This window comes from Lissotriton vulgaris, chromosome 2_2 (genome assembly GCF_964263255.1).
Source record: "Lissotriton vulgaris chromosome 2_2, aLisVul1.2, whole genome shotgun sequence".
NCBI classification, from domain to species: Eukaryota; Metazoa; Chordata; class Amphibia; order Caudata; family Salamandridae; genus Lissotriton; species Lissotriton vulgaris.
In genome coordinates this window covers 84,629,032-84,646,992 of record NC_141688.1, presented here as the reverse complement: position 1 = coordinate 84,646,992, position 17,961 = coordinate 84,629,032, and the positions used below count along the sequence as shown (strand labels likewise).

The 17,961-nt window shown below is 45.2% G+C and overlaps 1 protein-coding gene across 1 annotated transcript in view; it reads left to right on the top strand.

Annotated features, from left to right (window-relative positions):
• MPI (mannose phosphate isomerase) overlaps positions 1-17,961 on the top strand; it is a 97,306-nt gene that overhangs the window by 62,680 nt on the left and 16,665 nt on the right. The window contains exon 7 of the mRNA XM_086959329.1: positions 6,182-6,390. Coding sequence (XP_086815455.1) covers positions 6,182-6,390 — 209 coding nt within the window. The remainder of the gene's footprint in view (positions 1-6,181; positions 6,391-17,961) is intronic.

Genomic DNA, 17,961 nt, shown 5'->3' with positions numbered 1-17,961 from the left:
GTGGGTGAGATGTGATCATATTTCTTGACTCCGGTGACCATTTTGGCTGCTCCTGTGAGGGTTGTTTTGAGCGGGGCTAGGTGAGATTTGTTTGCACCAGTAAGGACTGCATTCCTGTAGTCAAGTCTGGATATCACCAAAGATTGAGTGGCTAGTTTGAGGTCTTTGGTAGGGATGTATGGCATTGTTTTGTTAAGTAGCTTCAGATTGAGGAAGACACTCTTGCGGAGTTCTTAATGTGATTGGCCATGTTGAGTTTCGGGTCTAGGGTGATTCCTAATGATTTAACCGAGTTAGCCAGCGTGAGATTGCTGTTTAGGGCGTCAATTGCTTTTAGACATTCTGCGATTTGGGGGTTTTCTTCTTTGTTAGAGAACAGGAAGATTCTTTGGGAGCGATTGTGTAGGAAGGAGGAGAACCATTGTAGGACCACATCGTCTGCACCTACCCTTTCTTGAAGAGCTGTTGTGGTCAACCATGTCATGCTGCCAAAAGGTCCAAGAGAATAATTAGGCAGCATTTGACTTTATCTAGTGATTGGGGGATATCGTCTATGACGTTGAGGATCGCCGTCTCTGTGCTACCGCCTTTTCTGAATCCTGATTGGTGTGGGTTTAGAAAGTTGATGTTGTCCAGGTGTTGGGTCATTTGTAGGAGAACACATTTTTTGAGGGTTTTGGAAAGGAGAGGGAGATTGGAGACAGGTCTGAAGTTCAGATCGTTGGTGTTAAATACAAACAGCATTTATATACATTTAACATTCCTACATGTGAAACAAAACCGTTTTCTATACACCAATCTAAATTCACGAAGAGTGCAAACCCTTCAAATTACATTCCTTTCATCATAGAATGAGGATGCCCGGCATTAGGACCATTACTTATAACAGCCGGGATTAAAATGACTCGAGGTTTGTCTTTCAGTGGCTGCCCTGTTTGGCTTACTTCCACTGAGAGACCTGCAGATTGAGCTCCTTCTCTTTAGCTTGTGAACAATCACACAGAGATGTCGTGCCATACCCAAATCCCTTAGCAAACCTTGAGTCTACCGGGTAACCAGAGGACAGGAGAAAAGATTAACTCCTCTAGCAGAGACATGATTAGCAGCATTCACTGGTGCAGCCCCAAAGCTAAATATTAGAAATAAAGATAATGAAAAACCGAACATTTGACAGGCCAGCATTCTTGAAGACGTGATTAATTCTCTGAGTAAAATATCGTTTTAAGGATTCCATGAACAAAAAGGAGAGGAGTCACACATCAGCTTTATAAACCATTGCTACACAGCTCCTGCACTCCAAAAATCTTTTGAATCGAATACTCCCCACATGGTTCATAAGGGACTTCACTGATGGTAAAAGTGACATCCATCAGATTACACCATCCCATTCAAATACGTAGCCCTGATGAGAGCCCCTGGAAATTATAAGGGACTCAAACGCGTCGGCATTTTGGAATTACATCGAGGAAGAGCCATATGGTGGCTACTGACAGACAGGGAGAACCATGAAGTCATTTTAATCCTGGCTGTTATCGCTAATGTTCCTAATGTCAGGCATCATACTTCTATGATGAAAGGAATGTAATTGGAAGGGTTTGCCCTCTTCGTGAATTTAGATTGGTGTATAGAAAACTGTTTTGTTTTACATGTAGGAATGTTAAATGTATATACATGTTGTTTGTATTTGTATTGTATATTCACTTTTTTGAATGAACAAGTGAATGTCTCATACCAGACTATCTGAAAAAAAGAAAAAGATTCATAAAATGAGATGTTAAAAGGTTAAATAAATAACCAGATCTAGTTGGATTGATTCCAGTGATCTTTTGCTTCAATTGGGAAGCAGTTAAATAAAGGAGTAGCCAGGTATATTGTAGTGCACAATATAATTCTATAATGGACATACAGAAAGGTCAAAGATATATTCCAAGATCTTCACAGACTACAAGTACCATAATACCAAGCATCAAAGGAAGATGATATGTGTGAGGACTTGCTGGGGACAGAAAACAGAAGCAAACTAAATTTCTGAAGTGTCCCCAGCACTCTGTACATCAACCGCAGTTCTCCGTTAGTCTTTGAGATATGTCACTAGAATAACATATTGGACATATTGTGTCCTGATTCCACTGAGAATGATTTCTGGCACCACAGATCACGGTTGTTGCACGTTGTTTTCTAACTCAGGCTTCTGGTGCAAGTCCTTCCCTTTTCTGTTTTTCTTGCATTTAATTATGGGCAAAAAAGATTTTGTATTCTGGCTTTAGAGCCATACTTTGGAGTGGACGTTGGTCAATCTCAAACAGCATAAATGTCTGCAGAGGGTTCAGAACGAGGTGGCTCTCCAGTTAGTAAAACAGTGTTATTTCGATGTATTTATGCCATCTCTCTGATACTGAAACAGTTCCAGTTGGCCGGAGAATACAGTTTAAGCATAGCTCTTGGTTTTTCATCATTAATGTAGCCTTACTTTTATTTTTATAGTGAATTTCATTGACTCTCTGCTTAATTGTTCTGTCATCTGCATCTCAAAAACTCATTTGAATTCCACATGTCCTACCCAGTGTTAGGTTTGATCCTTCTCTATCTGACTGTGAATATTTAGAAATGGTGTTTTTGATGGAGTCTGAGCTCTTTGTTAAATACATAGACCCTGATTGCAACTATGGGCTAATTTGGTTTCGAGTACCACCTGTTTACACCCAGAATGGGATTCCGAGTAATGGTGGGAGAGTGGCATAGGATGAGGAGAGTTAGGGTAGACTAAAGTATTTGCCCATGTGTGGATTGCCGACATACTTTTTTGCTCATGTGTAAATAGCTCTCTCTTCCCTATTTGCTCACAAATATAGGACCTGTAAAACCTGGTGAGGATCCTGTGGGGAATTACTGTTCAATGTTAATTTGTGCACTGTGGAAAAAGTACTAGGGTCTGAAATTCCAGTGCTAGATCAAGGAAGCTGAAAGTCTGAGCTGGTGTTCCTAGAATTTAGCCTCTTTACCTTCAGAGCACACTGGATGGAAGGAGCATTGACCAGTCCAAGCACATTCTTGACGTGAGTCGAAGTGCATTATAGGCTATTTACTAGCATTCAAAGCTCACTTAACTCCTTCGATGCTATTAACGGAACGGTTCCGTCATGAGCGTCGGTTGGCCTGTGCTCATGACGGAACTGTTCCGTCATGAGCCCGTTGACTCATTAGCACGTTCAGCACAGCGCAGGAATCTGCGCCGCGCTGAAGGTGTTAAAAAAAAAACCTCACACTTCAGTGTTTGAAGTACTGTGTTACAAGCTTTGTCAGACTTTGAAGCTTTGTAATTAACATATATCAACGGTTTCAGAGCTATTAAATAATTGATTTGCTGCCATTCCTTCTCTGTTCATAATTGCCAGTCCGATACCCTATATATGCATGCTCTCGCTGGAAGAAAATTGAAGTACTATGCTTGGAAGTGCAGCATATAGAAAGTATGTGGCAAAACCAAGCTTTGTTGGCGATTATAGCTTGCTTCGGATACTGCTACCAGTGGATAATGGACCTGTGAACAGTAGGAATCTGTTAAAAAGGCGTTTAAAATAATGCAGATCAGAACAGCTCATTCATAACAAAGTATAGTAAGTGATCCAGTCCTTGGATCAGAGACTGATAGAGCCATGGAGGGACATTCGCAGAGGACATCGTAAGGACAGTATCAAAGAGTGAACCTGAACTTTGCCGGAAGTACGGTGATAATTACTGAGGAGCATGACAGACTGAGCAGAAGAAGAAGAGGGAGTTGAGGCACCCAGACCCTATAGTTGAAGGTCTGTTGCAGCCAAGAAAAACAAAGCAGCATAAGTGTTGTCAGCAGATCCCATGTTATATTATTTATTTTTAGTTTATATCATTTATTTGTAAAGAGCTTCTGTGCAGATTCTCCTTGGAGCTCAAGAAGGATGCAACCTTAAAACCTAATGGTGATTGAGGGAAAAGGCCGGAAGGTGATTATTAAAAGCCTAGTTTTCTGTCGGCGTCATGAACACAGTATATTTCTTTCTGCCCACAGACTTAAAGGAATAAAGTTCAACAGTTGGTTTCACCTCTGTAGATAAAGCGCAATTGCTGTAGATAAATCACACTTTCCTTTAAGAGACTGTTCTTGTCCTAGTAATGGCAAACAAAAATTGGCTTGCTGATGTGAGGGCGTAGAAGGAAACTGTATTGGCCAGAAAGGAGGGTGATTTGAGGTGGAGGGCGATTTGAGGTGGAGGGCTTTATGGACAATTGTTATGACCTTAATGGCCAAGATCCAATGAGTAGCCAGTGGAGAGTTTGCTATACTGTTAACATAATCAATCTTCTGGCAGTTTTCTCAGTAGTCATGCCTCGGTATTCTGAGCAAGTTAGCACTTGATATAAGATTTTATCCTGAAATTTAAAGTACACTGGATAAGCGCGCTGAAAATGTAATTAAATGCTATCATTAATGCGATTGAGGAAATAGATTGAAAACCTGCTGAACCCCATGGGAGAAACTTGAAGAGGTCATTGGGTGCCCCACACATTGTCCTGAAAGTCTGGAACTACTCTTGCTGATGGGGGGGGACAGGATGGTGGGCCCTTTGTGAGGAGACACATGCATTAAAGAGGAGAAATTAACATATATGATGGAGTTGGAGCATCGGAAGGGAGCTATAGGAAGAACATCTATTCTCATGGAAACTACAAAAGTTAGCCGCATTCAGGTGGATTGGGGTGTTGCAGTGGTACAGAGGTGCTCAGGGCTGGAATATGAGCTGCTTTAATATTATCCCCTACTGCAGAGATTTATGGAGTCAAATGTCTTTGTTTGGGGCAATTTTCCACATATATTGGCTCAAAAGCTGTGGGTTATACAGAGCAATCTGAAGAGAAACATTATGGCCAAGCACAGTAGCTTGGAACATTAGTTTTCTGCACCAGCATTGTATGTATGTTTCCATAGGAAAATTATGTGCTTCTTCTGCAGGGCTAACTGCAGACTGATTGGTCTGATCATCCATTAAGTTATTGTGTATTTTAAATTTGTGTCACTTATTGCCTAGGTCACCTAGGGCCAGATGTGCAAAGCATTTTTCGGTCGCAAACGCCCCGATTCGCCGTTATGACTGGAAAAATGCTATATTAAATGTACAAAATACGATTTGGTGCCTTGTCACTAAATCACATTTTGCATTCCCTTCCAGATACTGAATCAGTATGGTATGTATTACTGTTTTTAGACCGAATTCCAGTTACAAAACAGTAATACTTTACCACCATTTTAAAACTGGTTGTGGCCCATTCGCAAAGAGGAAGCCATCCCCTTCCCCTTTGAGAATGTAAATAAAAATATGTTTTAAGAGCAGGCAGTGGTTTTTGGGACCACTGCCTACTCTTAAAAAAATGAAACTTCAAGTTTTTTTTCCAAACGCATCCCGTTTTCCTTTAAGAAAACGAGCTGCATTAAAAACTTTTTTTTTTTAAAGATCGCTTTATTAAAAAGCAATCACAAACATGGTTGTCCTCTTACCTCACCGGGCCACCATCCCTGTGATTGGTGTGATTCCTAATCGGTTGCAAACCGTGACCTGCCCCATTAATATTCAAGAGATAGGTCGACTGCGACCCACAAGGAATTCCTATATGAAACTCAATGAGTTTCATACATTAGGATTACCGATTACCCAATTGTGATTCAGAGAGAATCGCAATTAGGAAATAGGTATTCTTCATGTTTGTGCATCTGGCCCTATGTGCTGTATTTTCTGATGGAGATTCATTCACTAATGCCCTTAGCATGTATATTTCAGGAGAATCTACAGCAGTTTTGTCTCTTTGTTAGACTGTTGTCTTTTACTAGGAGGAAAGGGGTGGGTAAAGGACAGAGAATCTTTTGTATAGAAATGCCACTTCAGATAGAGGAAAAACTGCACTATCGACAGAACAGAAACTCAGCAAACTAAAGGATGACAATTAGCCCTTCAGCTCATTGTTCTGCTCTTCTTGAGAGGAATATTTTGTTCTTCAGCTGTTTTTCCACAAGGGGACTGTAAATGCATGTATTACATGTATTTGTTGTTCTTATGTTTGTTAATGATCTTTATTTCCAAGGTTGCTATTTTAACAAGCACATGGTACCTCTTGCATTGTGATTCACCATTTCCCATTCTCTCCACAGACTGCATTGAGTGTATGGCCTGCTCGGACAACACAGTTCGGGCCGGGCTTACACCAAAGTACATTGATGTGAACACTCTGTGCCAAATGCTGAGCTACAGTCCTGCTCCCGCTCACACCAAGTTGTTTCCTGCAATGCCCAGTCCCTCTGATCCGTGTGCCTCTCTCTATGACCCTCCTGTTCCCGACTTCAGTGTGATAAGGATAGAGGTGAGTACTTGCTCACTCCAGGGTATGTACTTTCTCTCTAATTTAGGAAGCTGAGTGTTTATTATTTAGTGAACTAGCCAAATTGTTATTTGGTGCACCTGCTCATGGTTTATAACAAACATCAGCACAGATAAGCAGATAACATGACATGCAGCAATGAAAACATTGGGGATTAGGCATGAGTTTAGTAGAACGTACAGATGGCGCATCTTATTGAGTAGGATTATGTGCCTCATTTTATGTAGGAATGACAATGGGGGCGAGGTGAGGATAATGTTTAGGTCTGAGTCTTTTCTTCTAATTCTTTCAGCTATCTTCTTGCAACTGAGGCTCCTCCGCTAAGGCGGAGGAGTGTTGCCCTATTGTTCAAAAAGGAAGAAAAAAATGACAATACCGTATCGTTATTGTCATTTTATTTTTCCTATTGCATGCAGCATGTGTTCAGTGTGGGGCGGGATGGGGCGGGGCGGCGTTGGCCAGGAGAGGAGTGGTTTACACTCCCCAATTGCGCATGAACTGTTTGGCCGGCCCTCTTGGGCCGACCAAACAGTTCATGCGTACTTTGCATGTTGCTACAGGCTGCGTTACACAGCCTGGTCAGGAACCTTCACAGATTCCCTGTACGAGTCTAGGCGCCAATCCACGGCGCTCAGACTAATCACAATGCTGCAGTGTTGTGATTTGCCTGTGTGCCGGTTTCTTCCTGTTGCCAACTGGACTGCAAAGGAAGAGGTCGCAGGAGAGGCAGCGGCCGGCCTTTTAAGTTAAGTGTATTTTAAAATTAATTAATTAATCCTCCCCTGTCCCCCACCGCAACACCTCCATCAGGTACCAACCGCTACTGTCTTCTTGTCTCTGGCACATATTGCTTCATCACAAACAATGAGTACACAGTCCGCTCTGCAATATAAACGCTTTCAGATTTATTTTTATTGAGGCTGATGTTTCTCGGCTTAACATTTTCCTTGAGTCAGGCCAAGATTTTATTGTGGAAAGCTTCCCATGGTACGTAGCAGCCCAATTTAGGCACATTGGTGATGAATTTGGGTCAGGTGTATGATCACTAAATGATTTTTTGCTATGCACGAAACCCAATTTTTGATTCTGCAAATGGTTACTACCAATAGTAACAAGTTTGAAGGGGCATGTTTAGGGTGTCCCTTTTAAAGTGGAATTTGTAATCCAGTGGTTTGTGACTGCATATTCGGTTTGTAAACAATTGAAGAATTAGATTTCATAACATCTTAAGTGCTAAGGACGAGATGGTCTTGTCATAAGTGCAGCCAGTCTCAATGGTGCTGAGGGTGCAAGACCCTCTTGTTCTTAGCACTGGGGGTTAGGGGGTGTAAAGAAGGTTGTGACATTCTCAAACTGAGGAATTAATGGGGTCTCACTCCTTCACTGCACTATCCACTCAAAGGTGTTCACTCTTCACTTCCTTCTGTACACACACATTTGTGTTTCTTTTACTTCAATTGTTGCCTCTTTCTTTGGGCCTTCTTATACTACCAAAATCGGTAGATACCATGGCTGGTGTAGTAAGTCCTGGATAATTTTTAACGTATGCTTGCAAACTGTTACTTTCATAGAGTAGATACGCAGATGGTGCTCTTCTGTTTGGTAGTATTTTGGATATTTTCATTTGACTTCCTGTCTAATTTCACTGGCTTGGGATTTGAGGATGTTTAACAAACCTGTGTAGAGCATCGATTTTTGTCCTTCTTATAACTTTGAGCTAGTAATCTCCCCCATATTTTTTGCATCTAAATTTCCTTTTTACCTTTACTTTAAGGCGTGATAGAAATCTTCATATAAAAAATATTATGGATGAGGATCAGTGTGTTTGGGACAATTTCCCACCAGTTGAAACTATGTGAAGTTTAGGGGGCTGGAGGATTGTAGTAGTAAGCAATGATAAGCTGGTGGAATTATTAAGGACATTACATGCAGCTGCAGTAATGAATGCTGGGGATACCAGTTAGTTAAGCACAGATCCAGTTGCTGTTTATGTGCAGGCTGTCAGTTTTGTGTGTAAGACAGCCTCTAGAATGAACACGCCTTCCTCTAGAAATAAAGGGTACATGCCAGTGTTCAGATGTTAGATCTGTTCCTGCAAGTTAGCACTGAGGTAACTTGGATATTCCCAAGGATACTTAGCCTCTTAAATTCTTACGCCACATATATACCATTTAAAAGCTTTTTATAAAGTATTGAGGTTGACCAATCCTAAGAACTTGATCTGTTAGCAAAGTGGTTCCCAAAATTAATATAGTCTCCTAACAAGGATGCCCTTCAGCTTCCCATCATATTCAACCAACATGGATCTCCCATCTGGCTGGATCAAGATAATCCCATTTTACCAGGGGATGATGTCCCCTTTTGAAATTTCGTTTACCAAACGATACAGAAAGGCTCCTCCAATGATGGGATTTATTACTCCCCTTCCACCCCCACCCCCGATCTGCTTTCTTGACCTGATGGACCAGAGAGTGCACCTACAAAGAAGACAACATGTAACCAAAGAGGTGACCAGGCATTTGTACGCAGCTGTTTGTACGCATGCCATTACTTTGCAAGCGTTACTACGCTTGCGATGTAACAACGCACACTATTAGTACTCATGCTGTTACATCGTAAGCGTTGTTACAACGCATGTGTAGTAATTGTATGGGCAATCGTCACCGTTATTTTTGAGGTGCATCCGTTTCCAGACGAAGCAGTAAGCCAGAGCAAAGCGGAACCATGTGAGACGAGTGGTAAGTGGGACTGTGTAGTTTTCAGGGTCGTGAAGGGGGTAGTGCTTAAGGTTGTAGTGTTGTGTTTGTGTAGTGTAGTGTACAGTAGTGTAATTGTGTTTAGTGTAGTGTAGGGGGTTGTGAAGGGTAGTGTTTGAGAGTAGGTAGCGTACAGGAGTGGGGGTAGGGGCAGGGTTGTGCTTGGGTTAGTGTTTTAGGGCTAGGGTAGTGTTGTAGTGCACGGTAGTGTTCTAGGGTTTAGGGTAGTGTCGGGGTTGTGTAGGGTAGTGTTTCAGTGTAGGGGACAGTCTTGGGGTAGGGTCATGTTGGGGTAATGTTTTAGGGTTTAGGGTAATGTTGTAGTAATGTTTTAGGGTTCAGGTTAGTGTCGGGGGGTCGTGCAGGGTAGTGATTCAGTGTAGGGAGTGGACTGGGGGTAGGGGCAGGGTTGTCCTTGGGGTATTGTTTTAGGGCTTATTTTAGTGTTGTAGTGTTTGTGTAGGGTAGTGTTTTAGGGTTTATGGTAGTATGGGGGGTTGTGCAGGGTAGTGGTTAAGTGTAGGGGACGGACAGGGGGTAGGTGCAGGGTCATGCTGGGGGTAGTGTTTTAGGGTTTAGGTTAGTGTTGTAGTGTTTGTGTAGTGTAGGGTAGTGTTACAATGTAGGGGATGGACTGGGGTTAGGGGTAGTGGTAGGGTCGTGCTGTGGGTAGTGTTTGTGTTGTCAAGGGTAATGTTTTAAGGTTTTTTGCGTAGTGTCAGGGGCGTCGTGTAGGGAAGTGTTGGCATGTAGGGGCAGGACTGGGGCACAGGTTAGGGTCGTGCTGGGAGTAGTGTTGAAGGGATTAGAGTAGTGTTGTGAAGTTTGTCTTTTGTAGTGTAGTGTATTTACATTTAGAATTTTGCGTAGTGTTGGGGTGTTTATTAAATTTTATGTTTGTAAAATATTTTATTACGTTACAAAGTGTTTTTAAAAAAAGGAGATGTTAATCTAAGCGGTGTATTTGAATACATACAGGAGTATTATTTTTTAAAAGACATTTAAAATTACTACTCCACCCAATACCCATGTTTAGCTGGAATCCCGTCACAGGGGGTAGGTTACATAAAATGTAAAATATTTATAAAAGGAAATGTTCACAAAGTATTGGTATGCGTAGAAAAGTTAGGCGAAGTAAAAGTAAATCATTAGCTTATTAATGCATTTGCGATGTAATTGAATGCGAATTAAAATTATGCAAAGTAAAGACATTTGCGATGTAAAAACATCGCACTAAAACCATGCGAAGTAATGGCATGCTAAGTATCATCACATATTCAACCAAAGCGTCTCATTGGATGTTATCCTGACTGGCCTCTTTATGCATATGAGATCCCCCAGCATACTGTCAGGATCCTATCATTCTGCCTTGCCAACCTTTTCTTTCAAGTTCTATCAAGGGTCTCTCCTACGCCTTCTATTTAATATTTGGCCAGTCTTAAACTTGATATGAAGTTTTGCCTTTACTTTCCAGCCAGCCACATGACAACAGTAGTCCCCCCTCCCTTTCTGTGTTCACAATACTGACTGCGTGTCTCAGTAACTAAAGCTAGATGTGTGGCTCCTGGCCCTATTAAACAGAATATGCACCAACTGGCTTTAAATACTGCATCATAGATTCTCAAAGGTCAGAAGTTTAGGGGGCGTCCTGAAGTAAGTGCATTTCTGAAAGGCGCATTCTGGTTCATTATCGTTCTAGTTTCTAACCTGTTTGCAGCAGACAAACTGCCTTAGATAGTGTAACTGACTATGCTGTTCTCCATGGAGAGTCATGCCTTCTGATCCACCTTCATCTGCCCATGACAGCTGAAATTGTAGCTTGTAGAGTCCTTCATGACATCCTTACAAAAATATCACCTTGGCTTTGATGGTCTAGATCTCCTATTACTTGGTTATCTGATTCCAGTATTTAAGAGTGAGTCTCTCTTTGCTGCCTCATTGCTGTCGCTTTTAGAGTCTCAGGGTAATCCTTTTCTTTTAATGTCCATATTTACCACTTATGAAAAATCACCTCTGGCATAGACCTTCTGACCTGTTATTTGATCAGTCTTGTTAATCTACTTTCTGTTGTGTTAAGTATCCCTTTGTGAACCCTTGCACTGAGTAATTCTCCCTTCATACATTCATGTAATCAATTATGCCCTAGGCTATGGCATGTACTGTGCTTTTCTGATGGATACATCTGCGAGTGTATTCCTCACCTTGTGAATATCCCCTGCGTCCGCAACAATCGGAAATTCTTTTGTAGCTTCGCGCCGACGTGGACGACGTCATAGAGGCACGGCATCGCGAGCGGCTCCGCTGACGTCACTGACTCCATAATAGGCCCACGTCGGCATGATGGCATCAGCTCCCTTTTTTCTGCGTCGTCGACGCTAACGGTTTTCGAGGGATCCTCTGTTGCGTTGATAGTAACTTTGTTACTATTGTGATTTTCTGTGTTCTTCCCAGTGTTCGGACTTCTGTCGTGATGTCGACCAAGAAGACTGGTTTTAAGCCTTGCAGCGAATGCGGGAAGATGATGTCAATCACTGACCCGCATGATGACTGTATATGGTGCCTGAGTTCGGATCACAACGTCCAAGGTTGTCATTCCTGTAGGAAGATGAATCCAAAGGCCCTTCGTGAACGTGAGGCGAATCTCCTGGTTGCCAAATTAAAAGGTAAAGAGGCCAAGAAGAGTTTGAGGTCGCGATCGAGGCGGTCGAGGTCCTGGTCGCGGTCGGCTTCCAAGTCGTCATGCGGGACATGCTTCCATATCAACGAAGAAGAAACGTAAGATGAGGAAGCATGGTTCAAGGCACCATTCAGGAAAGGAGTCGGATTCGAGAGCGAAGTCGCCTATTAGACGACATCGAAAGAATATGGTATCTCCTTCTCCGGCACGGGATCCGGAAGGTAAGGCCTTGCCCTTGGAGTCGCCGGAGCATTCACCAGCTCAGGCGTCGAATCCCTCTCTGGCTCGGTCTCCAGTTCAGGAGGAGGAAGAGGTTCCTGTTCCTCAGGGTTCGACGACTCCAGCTCACCAGCCCGAGGAACAGGAGGAGTCGACTCCGGGGCAGCATGCTCGATAGCAGCTGGCTGGTTCGTATCCTCCTTTTCCGGGTCCAGGACAAGACCCTTCGCAGTTCTTAAATGCCATGTATGGTGTTTATGCGAGAGCCATGTACCCCTCTGGAGCACCGGCTGGTCCCATGGGACAGTTGGCATACAATTTGGGAGTTCCCCAAGCTTCTGCTCTGGCGCCTTTCTTGCCGTTTATGCCGGCGCCAACACCGCCATGGCATCTGTCGGCGCCGCCAAAGTCATCAACGCCGTTTCCTGCGTCACCGGCTCCAGACCGACCTCGAGATCTTCGGCATGGTCTTCCAACTCTGAGTTGACTCCAGCTCCGTCTTAGATGCCGGCCCCGGCTCCTTGGGAGTCGATTCCGGATCCGACGACATCGCTTCGGAAGGAGAGGTCGAGGCGTGAAGCCCAGCGCCTTTTGGAGGAGCAGAGATATAGGGAATCTGAGTTTGAAGATGGTGAGCTTCAAGAGTCGGAGGACTATTTTGATGATTTAAGGGAGGCAAGTGGACTGGAACTGTCCCCTGATTGGGATTTAACCTCTGTGTAGGATACCCCTTCTAAAGATGTGGCCCCCTACCATGTGGTTATCAAGAAGGCAGCGGATCTGCTGAATTTGACTCTGCCCACTGCTGAGTATAAATCAAATATTTTGACTGAAGTCCTCCATTCTCCCTCATCTGTTGTGGAACCTATGCTTCCTTTTACTGAAGCTTTAACAGATCCTATCCTGGAGGTGTGAAGTAGGCCTCTTACGGGTCCTACGGTTTCTGAGGCCGTTGCTAGGCGTTATAGAGTGGCTCCTGGGGATCCAGACTTTTTGTCCTCTCATCCTTTGCCAGAGAGCTTAGTGGTTCAGGAGGCCTGCTCTAAAAGATCTGCAGGTGCGTTTCCCCAGGTACCTGGTGATGAGGATTCAAAAAAGCAGGACCAATCTGCTAAGAAAGTTTTTTCATCAGCAAATATGGCCCTCAAATCTACGAATGCCACTTGCCTCCTGGGTCGTTATATCCATGCCTTAATGGATACTGTAAAGCAATTGACCCCTAAACTTCCTGAAGAGGACAGAAAAAATGTTAATGAGGTGCTTGCTGACACTCAGGCTGCTGCTCGGCAGGTCATACAGAGCGGAATGGACACAGCGGATTCAGTGGCTAGGGTCATGGGATCTTCGATTGCCACCAGAAGAGCTGCCTGGTTGAAGACTTCCGAGTTCTCTACAGATGTTCAGGCTGCTTTAATGGATTTGTCCTTTGATGGCTCAGGCCTTTTTGGTTAAAAGGCGGATGCTGCATTGGAGAGGTTCAAAGACAGCAGGGCAACAGCCAGGTCTTTGGGGTTGCAGACTAGAGGGTCTGTGAGCAAAAGGTATAGGGGCTTTGGAAGATCTTCTTTTCGTCCCTACAAGCAGGCACAACAGCAGCAACAGCAAAATCCGTTGTATAAATCCTACAGGGGCAGATAAAGAGCTCCTTCTCGGGACGTCAGGCTTCCTCCTCTTCCTCTTCCTCTACCCACCCACCTCCTACAACAGCAAAGCAGCCCTAGATCCGCCATTCCGGATCATACCGGTGTTGTGGGGGGGCCGGCTTACTCATTTTTTACGGGATTCGGAATCAGTGACATCGGACCTTTTGAGTTCTCAATCTCGTAGAGAATGGGTATGCTCCTCCCTTTTGGGAATTTCCCCCAAATTACCCTCCTTGCCAAGGGTTTTGCAAGGAGGACCACCTGCTGCTCCTGCAGGAGGATGTCCTGGCACTGTTAAGAAAAGGTGTGCTAGAGGTGGTTCCGGAGCAGAAAAGGGGTCATGGATGCTACTTCCGATATTTCCTGATCCCCAAGAAGGATGGCAGACTTCGTCCAATCCTGGATCTCAGGATCTTGAACCTTTACCTAAAGCAGGAGAAGTTGAATATGCTCACCCTTACACAGGTTCTTCAAGCGCTGCTGCAAGAAGACTGAATGGTGTCGATCGACTTTTAGTCTGCCCTGTTCCCATGATGCACTGGGCCAGGGACAGACTGATTTGCATATAGCCAGGTTCTGAGCTGGGATGGTGCAGTGAGATAAATAACGGTGATGGATCAAGCCCTGATCTTAGGACTGGGTAAGAGTGGTCTGCTTAATTCAGACACTCTGTTCATCACCACCCCCTTTTCTGAATTGTCCTCACTACCTAGCCCCTATCACGCTCAGTGAATCCGAGCACTTTACTAAGCACGTTTATTCTTTTGTTCCATGTAACCTGAGACCGGCGCTCAAGACGGACGCGAGAGCGACTACATCTCCCAGAAGTCCACGGGAGGGAGGAAAACCAGGCGTGGACCAGAGGAAGGAGAGGAGTTCTCCAGCGCGTCGAGACACCGAACCACCCCAACCCTACTATAGAAGTGTGACGCGGCGAAGGCGATTGTTAAAGTCAATAAAGCCGGTGTTACAACAACCCAAAGCATTCGTGTTTACGTCAATCCCGCCATAAGTGGTGGCAGCACAGTAGCCATCTGTCAACCCAAGATGGAGGAACTACTACAGACACTCGTGAAAGGGCAAGAGCAGTTAGGTTGGGTAGTGGAGCAACAACTGACCGCAGCCCAGGCAGATCGAGAGACATTCAGGAATACCGTAGCCACCCAGATTGAGGGATTGCAGAAGATAATCGGGGACCCCAGCAACCCTGCCTATAGAGAACCCCGAACAACACATCCTAAACCTTCAGGGATTTCCCTCCAGAAATACGTCCCAGGAGAGGATCCCGATGCGTTTTTAACAAATTTCGAGAGAGTGGCTATGGCATGTGGGAGGCCAGTGGAGAAATGGCCTTTCTTCCTTGCACCCCTACTGACACAGGAAGCCCAGGCGGCTTATCAGGTGGCCAATGCCTCTGGCCAAACACCATACAGCCAAATTAAAACTATTATCCTGGATCACCTGGGTCTGGATAGTGAAGCCTACAGAGTGCGCTTCAGGAAGGCAAGGGGGACGCCGGGCGAAAACCCTAAAACACTGTTCTTCAGACTGAAAATGGCCGCAGACAAATGGCTAACTCCACAGACCAGTACCAAAGAAGAAATAATGGACAAAATATACCTTGAGTAATACCTGGAGGCTCTTCCGTACGGAACTCAGAAATGGTTGAGACAACATTCAAAACTGACAATGCTGCAGGCTGTGGAAATGGCGACCACTTTTTCAAGGGCCCAACCCAAACTACATCCTTTGGAGCAAGAAAAACCTTCCCGGCCACCCCCCTCGTTTCGAAAAGAAAACTCGCCCCACACCGGAATTCCACCCATCACGTCCCAGAAAGGCCAGAAATACAGAGTTTCAAAGGGCCGCAATGTTTTGAGTGTGGGACGTGGGGCCACATAGCCCGCATGTGTCCACAGAAGAAAGCCACTGAAGAGCCGATGGAAGTCGGCAATCATGTACACCGCTGAGTTAGGCGGAGCATTTTATGTAAGTGTGTGGGTGAATGGGATAAAGGCAAAAGCACTCCTAGACTCGGGCTGTAAGCAGTCGGTAGTGTGGGGATCCTTGGTACAGAACGGTCAGGTTGTCCCCGAGACCTTAGTTCATAATAAATGTGTCCATGGGGGGTGTGAAAGGGTACCCTGTTGCATATATACCCCTACAGATGACAGAAGGGAAGACATTGGTGGTTAAAGTAGGAGTTCTAGAGACACTACCGGAGCAAATCATAATAGGGACGGTGTGAGAAGTTGGCCTGATATGTGATGTTTCCAATTCTGGAACCACCTTGTATCAGTCCAAACAATCCCTTATGGTGTCTGGTTGTAAGTCAACCTTGTTACACAAGCTATCCAAGGGGTAGCATGGACTAAGCAGCCTTAAAGGCTTAACTTAAGAGGTCGTGTTAAGCGAGCTGTTTTACCTCATACAATCCTGTAATATCAAACGAAAGGACACCACACAAGTATATATTATAAAAATATGTGTTTATTTCTAAAATAATAACCAGTACTCTTTATGAGCAAAGGGGCACAAGCGTTAAATCAAAAGCATAGTATAACATACAAAGTTGCACAGTTATGGATGAGGGCAGGTGGCCACTCAAACCATATATTAAAAAAGTGGTATAAGAGATACCAATCGAACAGTGGTTAGGCCTAGGGCCTAGGGAATCGCTGGGAGCAGTCCGGACTAGCAATGCTGAAGTCGGGAAAAGCCCGCGGGATTCAGGTGCAGCACGTAAAGTGCGGCTTGCACCAATGTAATGTCAATGGTGCGTAAAAGTTACACAAAGAGAGTTTAAAGATACTTCGGCTGAACCTAGAGGAACAAAACTTAAGACACAGACCCTAGAGGTGTGTACCAGTGTGGGAACACCGGCGTTGCAATGTTACCTCACCCACAGGAAGCGGGTGCACAGGGTCGAAGTGGCGTCTGTTTTTGACACGCAGGCTCTTGGTGCTTGGAGCTGAAGATGCTGCAGGCGATGGGAAGCAGAAGTGTCCGGTGTGATCCAAGGGTGGATCGAAGTCGAGAAGTATCTGAAAGCAGAGGGGACAGAGTCTGGGTCACTCAGCAGTGACCAGGGTGGAACCAGGACGGAACCAGGCAATGTTGGGCGCAATCAGATGGTTGTCGAGGAGCTTCTCTCCGTTGTCACGTGGGCTCTGGGGCATCTGCGACGTCCAGGAGCAGGTCACGATCTGTCCCACGCAGACTCTCGCCATCAGCGCCGTCGGCTTCAAGATTGGAGCAAACAGCACTTGGCAAAAGCAATCCACGCCGAACCGGGAGATTGCTTCTCACTCAGACCAGGAGGGTCAGAGCGGGGGCTCCTTTTCACAGGAGCTGGTGCAAATCTGGAGCAACCAGAAAAGCAAGTTGGTTTAAGGTTTTCGTTGGCACAGGGGCCACAAGCCAGCTGGCAATTGACCGGGCCAACGCGTCGAGCCAACACAAGCAGAAGGGCCCCACGCAGCACTCGTCGAGTGTGGAGGGGGTAGCTTCGGTGCAAGAGCAGCTCAGGGTTGGGGCTTCTCAAACCCCGGTGTACAGCTTCGAGGGTCACTCGTGGGCTGCACTGTCAGCGTCTCGTGGCCTTTTCAAGATGGCGTGCCCCACGCTTCCGGTCGCCTCCACGGGTCTCAGCTCTGCAGGGACTGTGGATCGGGCTGGGGGAAGGCAGGCAAGCTTGTTATGTTATGTTATGTTATCAGTTTTGTTGAGCGCGACAGCTGCCCCAGCAACGGGGCGTCCCGGCGCTAAGAACCAAAGCATAACCAACTGAGGAAGGGGGGGAGGGGGACGAGACTACAGAGGGGGGAAGAGGTGCGTTTTTACTGCTTTGCGAAACGTGGACAAATTGGTGAGGCAACGAATGTGGAGGGGCAAGGAGTTCCATAATTTTGCTCCCCTTACTCTGAAGGAGCGATCTCCGATTCGGCAGAATTTTGTGCGGGGGATCACCACAAGGTGTTGGCCCATGGAGCGAAGATTGCGTAGGGGGGTATATGGTGTTGGCAATGATCGGAGAAGTTCGGGGCCATCAGTTCTGAGGATTTTAAAGGCGATGGTAAGAGCCTTGAACTGGATGCGAGCTTCCATGGGCAGCCACTGGAGTCTCTGTATGGTGGCTCTGCTGAGCATCTTCTGGGCAGGCCTACAATTGCCCTGGCTGCTGAGTTCTGAATCCGTTGGAATCTGGATATCTCAGCTTTGTTAGCGCCCAGTAAGAGGACGTTTGCATAGTCCAGCC